General features: G+C 37.2%; 1 protein-coding gene across 1 annotated transcript in view; it reads right to left on the reverse strand.

Moving 5' to 3' along the window:
• Positions 1 to 783: 783 nt before the first annotated feature.
• The window catches only part of UBR1 (ubiquitin protein ligase E3 component n-recognin 1), an 82,028-nt gene continuing 67,312 nt past the window's right edge, over positions 784 to 15,499 (reverse strand). Inside the window, exons 38-47 of the mRNA XM_083379572.1 lie at positions 14,250 to 14,317; positions 13,775 to 13,931; positions 11,807 to 11,894; positions 9,906 to 10,039; positions 8,807 to 8,915; positions 7,231 to 7,287; positions 5,507 to 5,584; positions 3,620 to 3,790; positions 2,676 to 2,777; positions 784 to 2,166 (exon numbers count right to left, since the gene is read on the reverse strand). Of these exons, the coding sequence (XP_083235698.1) occupies positions 2,025 to 2,166; positions 2,676 to 2,777; positions 3,620 to 3,790; positions 5,507 to 5,584; positions 7,231 to 7,287; positions 8,807 to 8,915; positions 9,906 to 10,039; positions 11,807 to 11,894; positions 13,775 to 13,931; positions 14,250 to 14,317 (1,106 nt within the window). The 3' untranslated portion in view covers positions 784 to 2,024. The remainder of the gene's footprint in view (positions 2,167 to 2,675; positions 2,778 to 3,619; positions 3,791 to 5,506; positions 5,585 to 7,230; positions 7,288 to 8,806; positions 8,916 to 9,905; positions 10,040 to 11,806; positions 11,895 to 13,774; positions 13,932 to 14,249; positions 14,318 to 15,499) is intronic.

Consider the following 15,499-nt stretch of genomic DNA (forward strand, 5'->3'; position numbering starts at 1 on the left):
CATACAAAATCCAGCATCTGATTTACATGTGTTGATTTGCCTCACTTAGTGCTTTTTTCCAATATTTCACAGCCTCATGTGTGAACTGCACCGAAGATACTGTCATTTGAACTACATCTCTGCTGTGTATGTTCTGTAAGGCCCTTGGGAAATAAGCCTGAATGAGCATGAGAAATGAGCATGAATTTACTGGAGAAATTTCTAAAATCTGGGCTGCTTTTTTTAACACAGGATTCTTACAGTCATAGTTAATGGGTTATGGCAAACTCTGAGGCAGAGAAGATATGTCAAAACTGAGGCCCTGGTGTCATCTTTTTTTCTTTAAGGAGCAGTTTCTCTTCCATCCTGCAAGATCCTACAGAGCAGGTATACTTCATGTCCCATCCAAAATTTGTATGCCAGTCAGAGTCCATATTGAGTTAAAGGTAAAGGTAAAGGTTCCCCCACACATGCGTGCTAGTCGTTTCCGACTCTAGGGGCCGGTGCTCATCTCCGTTTCAAAGCCGAAGAGCCAGCACTTGTCCGAGGACATCTCCGTGGTCATGTGGCCGGCATGACTAGACACCAAAGGCGCACGGAACGCTGTTACCTTCCCACCGTAGTGGTCCCTATTTTTCTACTTGCATTTTTATGTGCTTTCGAACTGCTAGGTTGGCAGAAGCTGGGACAAGTAACAGGCGCTCACTCTGTTACGCGGCACTCGGGATTCGACTCACCAAACTTCCGACCTTCTGATCGACAAGCTCAGCGTCCTAACCCACTGAGCCACCGCGTCCCTCCATATTGAGTTAGGTGGCCTTATAGAGATGTTCCTTTTTCTCTTACTTTCCTTAAGTTCCTATGAACTAATGTAATGTTTTTATTACTTAGATTAACATTGGCCAGAAAGTCAACAGTAGGCACCTTTTTATTTGGGAATGAGAAAAAATTGAGTTTGTATTACAGGCACAAAAAGAAAAAAAAAATCTTTTATTTTTTTATTGTATTTTTAAAAGAAGAAAGTAGGTAATGTTTAAATTTACGTTACAATATAATATTTGGTACATATATTAAGGACACCTTTTAGCATGGATTTTGTTTTATGAATTTTTTTATGAATAACCTTACTATTTTACAAATATTATTTGAAGTATTGTTATGTTTGTTGCATACAGTATAAAATGTTATTAGATTATGTGTGGTAGATATGAGGTTATGACCGTACCTTCTGAATAATGTATTCATTATTTTTGTACAATAAGAATGTATAATATAGATTTTTAATCCCCCATAAGAACTAATTTAGTCTGAAATTTGTTGGGCGATACAAGTAAAGACTACTTGCAATAACAAATGGATTTTTTTTTCATTCCTGTTTTCCTGCAGTACAGTTCCTTCCCATTTGGGGATACACCAAGAGCAAAGCATTTAATTTTTGATATACGTTAAAGCTAACTGGAAGGTCTCAGAATTAGCAAATTAACCGGCACTAACACATTCTCATTCTGAAAGGATTCACAATAAATATTAACTTCCTTTCCAGCATATCTTGGCTCTTATACTTTGTGTAGTGCTTCACCCTCGGGTTGTTACAATGCTGCACCCAAAGATAAATCATGGACAAAGCCATTTACAGATTATACTTATTTTGAGACCTGCGCTATACTAAAAATAGGAAACAGAAGCAACTAATGTGGTAAGAGGAGATTAAACCACTTTGTTCTTATATCCAGATGCATTGAAAACTATGTATATATTTAGAACCGCTGCTGCAAAAGAATGAAAAAACTGTTGACTGTTTTTAATTTGGATAAGTGGAAAAAGTCAGCTTACGGATGATCCAGACAGTTCTGCTTTGGATCATTTAGCATTCATATCTGGGAAGTTGTATGCATGCATTTTTTTTCCCTAACCAAATTCAAGCCCACAAGTTTCAGTACGCAGATGTGGTTTAGTCATTTTCCCTTAAACTAAGATTCTTCATATTCTTTGTGTGATGTTTTACAAGTGAGGTGTTGGCAATTTAGTCTCAATGAGCTTGAAACTCAGAGCAGGTGCCAATTAAATCCCAAAAACAAGTGATTAGTTTCCTGGCTTCGAGCAATCTCTTCTATGATGCAGTGTTGTCGCCATAACAAGTGGAGCTTCCGGTATCGTTCATGAGACAGGTGCAGAGGATTGCCTCTTCTTCAAAGAGAAATAAAAATACAATTATTGGGGTTTAAAAAAACAATATTTAGCAGCATTTTATTTGACCTGCTCAGATACATACCCCAGCATGAAAGGATTATAGAGTTGGAAGCGGCCATTCAGGCCAATTAATTCCAACCAGTTAAAAATCTCACAGATGGCTATTTATCAGTCCCATTTGGCCCAGGGGAACCCACCAACTTGCTGAATAGTTAGTTCCACTGCTGAAGGGTTCTTGCTATTGGGTAGCTTTAGTTAATTCACAGAGAAATATTTGGGAGCAGCAGCATCAGGCACAAATCACATTTTCACCAGCAAAGAAGTCTCTGTTGTTCAGAAAATCAAGGGACATGTTACTGACACTGTTATGGCACAGTAGGCAGTAATTTAAATAAAACTATGAGGGGAAAACTAATATCTAATAATTTGAATATGAAGGACGGTAAAAAATTCACTCAATGAAGATAAGAGCCTCTTACAAGACACAGAGCAAAACAGAAACTTACATCAGATTTGGATCAGTTTCTCCATATTCATCTAAATATGGCGCAGGATAGAAAGAACCTCTATTTTTGCCACCAATCAGCAGAACCCTGCAGTCTCTGATTCTTAAAGAGGAAAATAGGGGGAAAAAACTGAAAATCAACAGAAATTTGCTGGCAGGCTTAGTACAAAATATTAAGAATGTGCAAACAAAGATCATATCTAGAGAAAGTCTATGGGAAAAGTGTTTCCAACTTATTCTTCTCTGCTAGCATGTGTACCCATGTACCGAAAGGATCACAGTCTTGTTAATGAGTTATGACATTAGCAATCACTCCCCCCACCCAAATTAAGCACTGACCTCTTCTCCAAATACTGTAAGGCAGGGTTTCTCAACCTTGACAACTTTTAAGATGTCTGGACTTCAACTCCCAGAATTCTCCAGTCATCTAGGCTGGCTGGGAATTCTGGGAGTTGAAGTCCAGACATCTTAAAAGTTGCTAAGCTGAGAAACATTGGTCTAAGGCAGAGGTCCCCAAACTTTTGGGCACCAGGGACTGGTTCCAAGGAGAGAGGTTTTTCTGCAGACTGGAGGGGATGTGGTTTTGTGTGCTTGCATTCCGTGAATGGGGTTTTCTTGTTTATGCGGACCAGTTGCTGGCTGCGGCCTGGTACTGGTCCACGGACCAGGGGTTGGGGACCCCTGTTGTAAGGTTCCTTCTTACTGAGGATACAATCCAATTTCAGGGATCATTTTTGTTAACTGTACTACTATCCATCTAATCTGGCTGCTTATCTCTCCACAAATAAAAAAAAGCAGAAGAATTATTTTTACCCACTTCTTTCCTTGAGCTGGCATCTGAATTATGGATGCTATTCTCCAATATATCTGGCACACAAGAGATTGGGAATCCGTCACCATGCCCCAATTAGTTTAGATTAGCTTTATTTTCCAGCTGTCACTTACTTGAGAAAAATGCAAACTCCAGCACCACATGAAACCGCGTGTGAATTGCAAGCCCCCAGCTCTTCTCCATTTAGTAGCACTTGGCAGCAGGTGTTTTGAGAGCACAACATAGCCCCACAAAACAAACATAGGACGGGATGTTTGGTTTCATCATCAGAAGATCGAGGGCACCTGGACAGGTAAAGTTAATTACACAATGAGATTTGGAACCAAGATGGCTATTTTGAAAAGTGCTCTTGTAACTATAGTGCCAAATCATCAACAAACACTATTTGGTTGCTAATATTCGTACAACCAGAAATTAGAAGGTAGATAATAAAACGTACTTTTCAGCATTGTTATATTTCAATGCAAATAGAAATCAGCTACAATGGAGAATGAAACTAGCTAGTCCCAAACAGTTTTGTACTGTTAATACAGACTTATACTTAAAGAGACATGGGATAGTTTTAGATGTATGAATAGATGTATTAGAAGTTTGCTTTAATATTCAAATGTGAGAATGTTCACATAGAAATCCGGGACTAGCAAATGAGAATTTGAAAGTTCAATTTCAAACTGGATTGAAAATTCAGCTATATAGTATGTTGATTTATTTTCTTATTATGTCTGGATTCACAGATCATAAAAACAAAAACAAACCCAAGATCTCTCCTTGATTTAGAGAGACTTTTGCTCATGTAGCTAGTGATATCTCTGCTAAAAGACCAAGGTGGAAATGTGCTTCTCCCATTTATAAAGCTGAAACTTGTCAAAATGGGAAGAAAGTGTCTGGGATAAACTGTGCATTGACTCTACACTCAAACTACGGTGCAGAATTTTTTCATGTAAAGCATAATCCATGATTTGACATTATGACTGAATGTAGTCATAATTTCAAATTTAAAATCATTTGAAGCCTTAAGAAATGGTCTTGAACACAGCCTTTTCAGTCTATAAAATGTAATTTAAATTGGATAGCAGTTATAACAACTAAATAATAAATATAGTAATGAAGTACTTCTGAAGTTAAATTTGCAAAGCAGCTCATGCATTTTGAATATTAAAAACAGCGATATTATGAATTATCTTCTTAACCAATATTATTTACTGAACTTCAAGGGCAACAATATTTTCCAAATACTGGATTTTATATAATTAAAAAAACACATCACATAAGCATCTTTATAAAATTTTTTTGCAATATTACACTCAGGGTACCATTGAAATAAGGTGGCCAGTTCTATACATACAATAAGTTCTATTTTACTATTATAAAAGTGTGTATAAGATCATAGTTTGAAAGACGAGGGTAATAATTTCATTGTTGGCCTTTGACATACATTGAAGTGAGACCTCCTGTTCAGCAATAACTACCATGCATTTTGTACTTAAAGACAATAAATTTTCTTTTTAGTATCTTTTTAGATACTTGTTGATTTCCAATCAACATTTGCACCCCTAAATATGCTTTCAAAATACTTGGAAGAGTTTTTAGAAAAGTTTACAATGGGCATTACTCTTTACTCAGTAAATGTGAAAATGTACAAAGAGTTGTCAACATTGAGAGACACAAGAAAATTCATCTCCAGACTGATACAAATGCTTCCATGTAACATTCCAGTTAGCCTGGAACAGGACACCAGGGCACTGCTTAGGTCTAGCAAAATAGGACAGGAGGAGGCATAATTCCATCACCACTTTTGGAAAGATTTCCTGTTGGAGACCTTTCCACCAAGATAATTTGGGTATGGGTTAGTTACCAGTATGAAACAAAGCTCCTTATCCTTAAATGGATAGCAAGGAGAAAAATGATGGAAGTTGTCTACTTAAAGATGGATCCTTTAGTTATCCTTAATTCAGTTCAATGAAATAACGTTTCTAATGAGCAGAGCTTCTGGTTCTCACCTAAATTGAGATCCTTGGTTCAAAAGGCAGCTGTAGTCTTCTGGGAGCTCTATCAATTTATTTCTTTCCCTTGGATATCTAGTTGTTTAAACAAAAAAGAATTACTGTATGCCAGGGTTCAAAGAGGTATCAAAGCTTCATCTGCTAGAGTTGTGTTTTTCAACCTTACAACTTGGAAGACATGTGGTCTTCAACTCCCAGAGTTCATCAGCCAGTATGAAAATCCATAGATCTTCAAACTGCCGTGATTAAGAAATATTGTGTTAAAGTGTTCCTCAGTGGAATTCAAAATCTTTGCACACAAAATGGTTTAAGGCAGAAAGACAAAGTAATTATGATGTTCAAGGTAGAAATTTATGAGCACTTACAAAGAATTGCATGTGCATTTCCTTTCCATTACTTTCTAAATAATGATAATCTAAAGAGACATGCAACTAATTACAAGTGCAACGAAACCACTAAAAGGAGATCAGATGGGGGATAGACCTGAGATCACATCCCTAACACTTCTTATCTGCAAGCAACTATAGAGATCTTGAAAATGGGTCAGCACATTGGTGATGGGCAAAGGCAGGTTTAAATGGTGTGAGAGAGTTCTGAATAAGGGTTTCCACTCAATTTTTAAGCCCCTGAAAGAGGCCGTTTAGAAAAAAAAAATACAAAGACTCTAATATTTCCCCCACCCCAGTATGTTTAAGACCAAGGACTGCTTACTTGAGATTCTGGAGTAATACAAGTACTCCTTGCTTAACAACTACAGTAGGGACTGGCATCTCCAGCAATAAGCAATGTGGTTGCAAAGTGAAACATCGGTGGCTCTGGCAGATTTATGACATCACTTCACATTCAGTTGTTAAGTGAGTCACTGCTGGTCATTAAGTGAGATATCATGTGATTATGACTTGTAATTTTACTGCAAGCTTCTCTACTGACTGCTTGTTAGAAGCCAGTTGTGAAATGTGCAAATATTGATCATATGACCACAGAATGCTGCAATGACTGTAAACGCCCACCAGTTGCAAAGATCCCAAATGTCAGTGATATGACTGGCTGGAATGAAGCAACAGCCATAAATGCAAGGACTGGTTGTAAAGTTACATTTTCAACAGCACTATAACTTTGAATACCCCCCCTCCAGTTTAAATAAATGCCTAGAGTATATTTTTGAAATAGAAGCTACAATAAAAGATATCTTTTTATCAAAGAACATTTCACTTTTAATATATGACAGCACAGCTTCTGATTATTTGTACTGATTCAAGTGTCAGTCCTAGAAGCAATTTATTACTCAGTCCAGATATTTGCTACTCCTTTAAGTCGACATTCCCTACATTGATACTGGATTTCAGTTCTTGTAATTAGAGAAATAATTATGGGAATTGAGGATCATTGGGAAGGCTTCTTTGCATATTATGTTTCAATAAATTGATTGCAGTACTGTCTCAAAAAGGAATGTTGAATTTACAGTAAAGAAAACATTTTGAAAGCAATGAGTAACACATTAACATTAGTATGGGAATGCTGAAATCTCATTTAAAGGATCAGCATTAATTCAAACACTATTCAATCCATTTTTTACTGAATTCCAGGGAAAGACTGCACCTCTTACCTAGAAATAATATAAAAAGGATTCAGAAGTAGCAAGTTAGAAATATATTCTGGTTTGGATTAGCCAAGTCCATATAACTCGTACATAGCTGGAGAGCTAGAAAAATGAAACTCACCTTATTGCAATACTTTTTCCCTCCAGGAAGCAAAGCACAGCCGGATCAGTGCACCATCTGTTTGAAAAACTTTCTATCAGTCTTGTCAGTGGCAAAAACAAGGGGAAAGACATATAATCCTAAATAGAAGAAATGTTTAGGCCCCTGAGTATAATTTCCTATTCAGGCGGGAATCTATTAAACCACCCCAAAAGATGGCTGCCCAGCTGTTCCTTGAACAAATCCAGCAAAAGGGAATTTAGCGTGCCTCTTAATCACTGGTTCAATGTTGAATTGCTCTGTCCATTGAAAGGCTTTTCCTAACATTCAGCTGGAATCTTGTCTTGTTTTACATAACACAGATTTTGTGGACTGCACTCAAGGGCAGCAAGGAAAAGGTTTTAGTCTTATTCAGTGTGATGCTCATTAGAGCAGACATGTCAAACTCGCAATGTCATGTGACGTCACGCAACGTATCGGGACAGTTTTACCATTGCTGGCAATGGGGTGGGTGTAGCTTCCGGATGATGTGTCCGGCCCATGGGCCAGCCATTTGACACTTCTGCATTAGAGTAATTGAAATTGCTGACATTGTCTCTCCTCACTATCTTTTCTCAAGGTAAACCTATCCATTTCTCTTAACCTCTTCTCTGATCAACCCTCACTGCTTTTCCTTGCATTTGCCACAATTTTTCAGAATCTCTTTAAAAATATCTTGCTTAGAATTGATCCACTCAATATAGAATGGAATTACTGCTTTCTACTGACATAGCCAAAAGTGAATTTGTCTTTTTAACAGCTTTGTCACTTTGCTGAATCTCTAGACATGTACATGAGAACCTTACCCTGACAAACACTTATATAAACAAGCCCTTATATTTGAACAGAGACATGCACTACTCCCAGGATGATGAGGAACCCTGGGAGCAGAGAACAGTGCCCAAGTATATGACAGATCAGTCCTTTCCATTATTAATTCTTGAAATCCGCTTTTGCACGCACCATCTCTCTAATCTTTTTGCTCTTTGGTCTGCAAATCTCACCTTGGAATTAATTCAAGCTGTTTTCATTCCTGCCCCCAAGAGAAACTCCTATGCTTACAGCAAGACTGAGGATTGGCTCTTCCTAGTCATCCTTTTGTACTTTTATATGTACTAACTTTTGATTTTCTAAACAAATGAGCAACTGGTTTAGTAAACTATTTTTCCCAAGGGGATCTAAAACAGCAACCTGAAAGTTATTTCCTAAGGTCTAAGATAAAGGAGAGTCTGGCTTCCTCAAATCCAAATCACAGATAAGCAATGATTCTGCATAAAATTACTTAGCATTGTTTTAAATTTAATTAGTACTAAATATGATTAAATAAATGCTAAACATTTTAATCTACTTATATTTAGGTCATGGTTGTTCTATACTGGCAGACTGCTCCCTAGCACACATACACAGCCTAAGTTAGCATAATATGCTAGACATGACTAAAATGAGAATGAGTAGTGTGTGGTTCACTGGACTGTTATATATTATCTTAACATGTTTAATAATATAGTTTATTTGTTTGGATACAGTATATTAGCTGTTGTTTTGCATCAATAAATACCTTTGAAGTAAGGGCTCCACAATATTCCAATATTCTTGGAAAAGCATGAACAGATTGGTAGGTAGAGACAGATAATCACAAAGTGCCTTGAACTGATCTTCCTCTGAAACTGTTAGAAGAATAATTTTAGATATTAGATATAATAATTAGATGGTAATTGCACCATCTAACATAAAAGTTTTCTCTATTCAGTCCATCAATTGAATCAGTATAAAAATACTGTAAATAACCAGAATGAGACAATAGTCTCATAGAAGACAATAGAATTCATAAAGATTCTTGTTCTTACAGATGAGCAGAGCTGCTGGTTTATTTTCTTGGTGACTGTAACTTTAATAATTCAAGTTGTAACAGCTTTCTTATACTGGGGAAAAACAAGAGGCTTCTTATATAACAACCAATTGCCATGTTGGTCATTTCTGTAAAGGCTGTGAAATTCTACTTTTAAGAAAGCAAACTGATATTGAAGAGTTAACCAGAAATTCGGACTATTTGCTCTCCAATCTGAAAGAGAGCACAGAGCATTGAGCTTTTTTTAAAATTTTAATTCCATTTATATTCCGCCCTTCTCCGAAGACTCAGGGCGGCTTACAAGCTTAGCAGTAGCCTTCATTCTATGTATATGCCTGCTTATTAGGGCTTTTGCCCCCCCCCCCCCCAAGCAGCATTATTACAAAGTCAGCTTAATTGCCCCCAATAATCTGGGTCCTCATTTTACCTACCTCGGAAGGATGGAAGGCTGAGTCAACCTTAGCCTGGTGGGATGCGAACCTGCACTAATTGCAGGCAGCTGGTATTACTTAAGGAGGCATTAGCCCACTGCTCCACCAAGGCTTATATAATTTAATGTCTTCTTTTTGGAAAAAAACCTTAATAATCACATCCCCCCTTTATATTCATGATTGCAGTTACCAGAAAACAGCAAAGAGCAACATTTTAAGAAGATTTTCAATGGAGAGTACTGGTTGAAACTGAGAATGTGATGCATGTGAATTGATATTTAAATTTTACCCATATTTAATAGCACATTTTGTTTCCTGAACATTTTGAAATTGGCTCCATCTCAAAATTAACAAGGTTAACCTACGCAGGTACTTACTGGATGAAAGTTCTTCAGGTGGAGGTATTGCCAGCAGATAATGGAAGAATAAAGCAGCGCACCGGAGGTAGGGGGTGATGCCTTTCTTTATACAATCCCACAAATACCAGCCTGGAACTTGCAAGCTGTAACAACTGTAACAATTCAAATATATGGGTTTAATATTTTCAAAATTTTGAAACTGGATTAAAATTCTAACTGATTAAAAACAAATGACCAAGGCATAGTGAAAAATATATATTAAAAAAACCTCTCACTAAAGCAGTGATGCTATTTTTTTGTAAGTATTCTTTCATCTGCTATGCTCCAAAATAACAATCTTTCTTTTTTACATCAATAAATATATAGTTGAGAACATTTATGGAAAAGTGGCAAAAATAATTAATCTCACTCTAGAAGAAATATCCAGTTACATTCAAATAATGTGCAACCAGTTAGTATTGTTAAAAGGGCTGCTAAGTAGATTGCTATAAAGACAATTTTATGCGCTGCCTTTCTTTTTTTCTGTTTATCACCTTTTCTCCCCTTAAAGACATGATAGCAGTGTTCCAATATCTCAGGGATTGCCAAAAAGAAGAGGGAGTCAAGCTATTCTCCAAAGCAACCCTTTTTCAACAATTAATCAGTGGAACAAACTGCCTCCAGAAGTGGTGAATGCTCCAACACTGGAAGTTTCTAAGAAGAGACTGGACAACCATTTGTCTGAAATGGTATAAGGTTTCCTGCCTGAGCAGGGAGTTGGACTAGAAGACCTCAAAGTCCCTTCCAACACTACTACTACTACTACTACTACTACTACTACTACTACTACTACTACTATTATCTTAACTGCTGCCCCAAAAGGTGTTGCTCTGTCAAAAGTGATGCTATTTATTTTGTTAAATTATTTAGATAGATGCAACATTGCATTAAATCATATTTGCCTCCAGTCATGGTGTGCTGATTAATCTAAAAGGTGAATACAGCAATCATAGTTTGTTTGGCCCATTTCCCTTCAGTTTGAAACAGCTGGTACCTTGCCTCCCTAATGAAGTGGGTCATGACTTAGGCAGGATGCAAAACCTAGCCAAAAAATAAATCATAACATTGCACACAATGGTATTTATTTCTTTATTTATAAAGGTTTAAAGGTTTCCCCTGACCTTGAGTTGGTCACGGGGCGATGCTCATCTCCATTCTCAACCGAAGGAGACTGCATTGTTTGAGAGACATTTCTATCATCATGTGGCCAGTATGAAAATATGGAACTGTTACCTTCCCATTGAAGTGGTACCTATTTATCTACTCACATTTGCATCCTTTGAACTGCTAGGTTGGCAGGTGTTAGGGCAAGAATGGGAACTTACCCCATTGCATGGCGCTCAGGTTTCAAATCCAGATTGTTGGCTTTCCAACTGACAAGCTGAGCGTCTTAACCGCTGAGCCACCGTGCCCGTTTATTTACATCCCACCTTTTTATTTTTATAAATAATTCAAGGCAGCAAATATACTGATACTCCTTCCTCCTCTTTTCCCCACAATAACAACCCCATGATATGAGTTGAGATGAGAGTGAGTGACTGGCCCAAATTCATCTAGCTGGCTTTCATGCTGAAGGCAGGATTAGACTTCATTGTTCCTGGTTTCTAGCCTGATATTTTAACTGTTAGATCAAATTGGCGCTCATGCAAACTAACAATTGCAATCAGAAAACCAAAAGCAAATTAGCTGAATTTTTATTTGTTATTCTAATTTTTTTTCTGCCCTAATCCCCTTTCCCCGTGAGACATTCACTGATGCACAACATATTAGCAAATGCCACAAGGAAGCGGCATTACTGATATGTGAACTCCTGAACTGAAGAAACCTTTCCCCCATTCTTTTGAAGAATGTGAAACACCAATGCAACCTGTTTATCTTACCGATTTGTGTATCTGCAAATTTCTTTGCAAAAAGATTCAGCAGCATGCGCTTCTTCGCTATCACTCAGTATCTGAGCAGAGGGACAATCTGGAAAGATCATTATTGGCAATTAATAACTACTGTTGAATCTGATTGATTTATGAATGTTTGCATCTGGTGAATCATCATAAGAGTACCAATATCACCTTTGAATCCAGTGAAAGCTAAACATAAAAAACACCCCAGCTGGGAACTGTCCGATAATATTGCCATTTTGCCTGGATTTTAATGCCATATTTTCTTCCTCATCCAGTTCCATTAGCTTTTGAATTTTGAAACTATTACTTTTTGAAATTGAGCGACAAGGGGAAGCAGAGCTGGAAACTATCAGCACACTGATGGCACCCCACTCTAAATCTTCCACTGATTTTGCACAGATACAACCATGGAGACATGACGGAATCCAGCAAGACATCATAGATGTTCAGTGGCTTAGCTACTGAACAGCACAACCTCAGGGCAAGTTCTGGTTCACCAAGAAAGACCTGAACAACTAACTGCAAAGGAGTGCCACCAAAGTCCAAAAGGATATTTTGCCTAAATGTACTGAAAACTACCAAGAGGTCCAATTAGCAGAACTATACTCCTCCATAGTTAAGAAATTGAAGTAAATTCAATGCTGCATCACAACTGAAAACCCAATCAAAATGGTGCAGGCAGTTGTTATCATTCAGATACATTTCATCTGGATGCACACAATCTAGGTCAGGTTGAATGCTGTAATGCTGCTAAATGCCAATTCATTCCTATCTTCCAGCCCATGAAAGACAAAACGTATAGTAAAAAAAGAATTCACCTCTTCCCAAAATAGTATGCAAAAAGAAAAAAAGGAAAATCGTGGGAAAATACCTACACAGAAACATATTTGTTTGTGTCAATCAAAAAAACTAACCCTACGTATATACTTATATGTTGCACTACTAAATTATTAACATTTAAATAAATTTAGTTTGCAATAAACAAGAAAATTAAGCAAATAGACCAGTATATGCAGTGCAACTTTGAACTTGTTAAATAAATTATAGAGCATGAGTGTTCGTTTAGCTACATCAATCTTTTCCTGAATAGAAAGTATCGATATCCTTACTGATGGACTAATTTATCGATTTAAAACATACGTCACTTTTTTCTTTTAAAAGAATTCTGAATCAAAAAGTAATACTGAAAGTAATAAACAATTAAACAAAGACAATACAGTACATGCAAGTAGGACCTGCATCAAAGCCTTTAGGACTGATCAGAGTCTAGAGCAGGGGTCTTCAAACTTGGCCCTTTTATGACTTGTGGACTTCAATTCCCAGAATTCCTCAGCCAGCAAAGCTGGCTGAGGAATTCTGGGAGTTGAAGTCCACAAGTCATAAAAGGGCCAAGTTTGAAGACCCCTGGTCTAGAGAGCAACTGATTTTGGAAGCCTAGAGGTCAGCTGATAGTGGGGAAAGTTTTTTTAAGTACCCACATGCTATACCATCTTATATTTTATTGATTAATATCAATGTACTAAATTAAGCCTGGCACGGCCATTGGTATATTCATAACTGGGGTGGGGAAACACATATGAGAAAAGGGAACAAATGGACAGATGGGTTGCCCAGGAGATACAACTGAAAATCAAAAACTAAAAAAAAATCTTGTGTAATGATATTATCTTCACCAGAATGCTCTCTTCCGTTCACAGCTGTTGGCAGAACGTGAATCTACTTTTCTCAGGCCTAAGTCCACGGCCACTAATGACAGCACTATGAGAGAAGTGGACATGATCAATGGACCTCTGAGCTCTGTTGTTTTCTTGCATCGTTGGGTTAGGGAAAGTAGGCAGGAACGCACACAAGTGCTATTTTACACATAAATGGAAAGGATACAAAACTTTGGCAGAAGAATCTCAAAGTGATTTCATCTATTATCTAAAAAGCGTTAAATTTCAAATATACCTTCATCTGCTGTTGTAGTAAGAATAATTTGTGTTATGTGTGCCATAGTAAACAAATGGAAGAGGTAGAGTTGATTGCAAGCTGAGCTGATAGACGAAGGCTGCAAGCCTACATTATCCTCCCAATACAAAGATGGAAATGATAACACAGATCCAACCTACAAAGGAAATAAGAAATTGGTTAAATTGGCTTTCATAATAGATGTTTAAAAACAGCTATCCAAGCAACATGATGAAATAAAGGCTCTATAAATCTCATCCAAACAATCAAAACCATTAGATCTGATATCATATTTTAAATTAACTAATTCTAAGATGGATACAGACAAGAACTGTAATCAAATCCAAATGAAAACAAATGTCATCTCAACATACTACTATCAACAACTACATAAAAGAATTGTTACCAGTATGACTCTAGAGGTGGAAAAAAATTAAGGAACATTAATATTAGCACAAGCCATCAATACACTTACCAAAGCATGGAAGAGGTCTACATCTAAAAGAGATGGTGTGTCTTCCACTTTTAAATTCGGCAAAAGAACTATAAAAGCAAAACAGACATTTTAAAAAGTGGCACAATAAATTAAAATACATTGTTTGCATTATTGTCATGAGTATATATATCCCTTCCCTTAGGTATCTGACTCCTTTAGACAAATGATAACATCATCATCATCATCAAGTTGGAAGGGACCTTGGAGGTCATCTAGTCCAACCCCCTGCTCAGGCAGGAAACCCTATACCATTTCAGACAAATGGCTGCCCAGTCTCTTCTTAAAAAAATCAAGCAGCACAACCTAGCACAATACAGCAGTTACTGCCTTCATCTAGTATTTGCTGCCACCATCTTCTCCTTCCCTCCAAGATGGGTTATAGAACCAATGCAAAATAAAATGTCTTCCCCTTTCTGTTAACTAAGAAACACAAGGTCATTTTAAGCCGCGTATCTGGTAATCAATCTGGAGCAGTCTGGGCCTTTCAGTGTTACCAGATTAGAAGCTCCTCAAGGCAACAACCTATCTGTTTAAAATAATACTTAAGAGCTTATTAAGGCACACAGCAGCAAGGAAAAACACAGAGGTGCATTACACTTAAAGAGGTGCATTACACTTAAAGAAAAGAATGGATTAAAGTTTAAACCTAAAAAAAGCTAACTTGAAGAAAATTGCTAAGGTTTGAGCACCAACAAAATACATTCATAATCAAATGTAATTCACTACACCTAGACATTTGTTTGGGTTACTTTCCTGTCTTGAATCCTAGAAAATTTCGGCTGCGTATCTGCACAGCTTTTACAGGCAGTCCTCAACTTATAACAGTTCGCTTAGTAACCATTCAAAATAACAATGGCACTGAAGAAAGTGACTTTTATCACCATTTTTCACACTTACAACCATTACAGCATGTCTATGGTCACATGATCAAAATTCAGACCTTGCCAACTGACTCATATTTATGACAGTTGCAGTGTCCCGGCATCATGTTATCGCCTTTTATGACATTCTGACACGCAAAGTCAATGGGAAAGCCTGATCCACTTAAAAACCACGTCACTAACTTATCAACTGCAGCGATTCACTTAACAACTGTGGCAAGAAAGGTTGTAAAATGGGGCAAAATTTACCTAGCAAATGCCTTGCTTAGTATCAGAAGTTTTGGGCTCAACTGTGGCTGTAAGTTGAGAACTACCTGTATTCTTTTTCTGCCTTCCCCACCAACAGCT

The sequence above is a fragment of the Vipera ursinii genome (assembly GCF_947247035.1).
Source record: "Vipera ursinii genome assembly, chromosome: 1".
In the NCBI taxonomy this organism is placed as follows: domain Eukaryota; kingdom Metazoa; phylum Chordata; class Lepidosauria; order Squamata; family Viperidae; genus Vipera; species Vipera ursinii.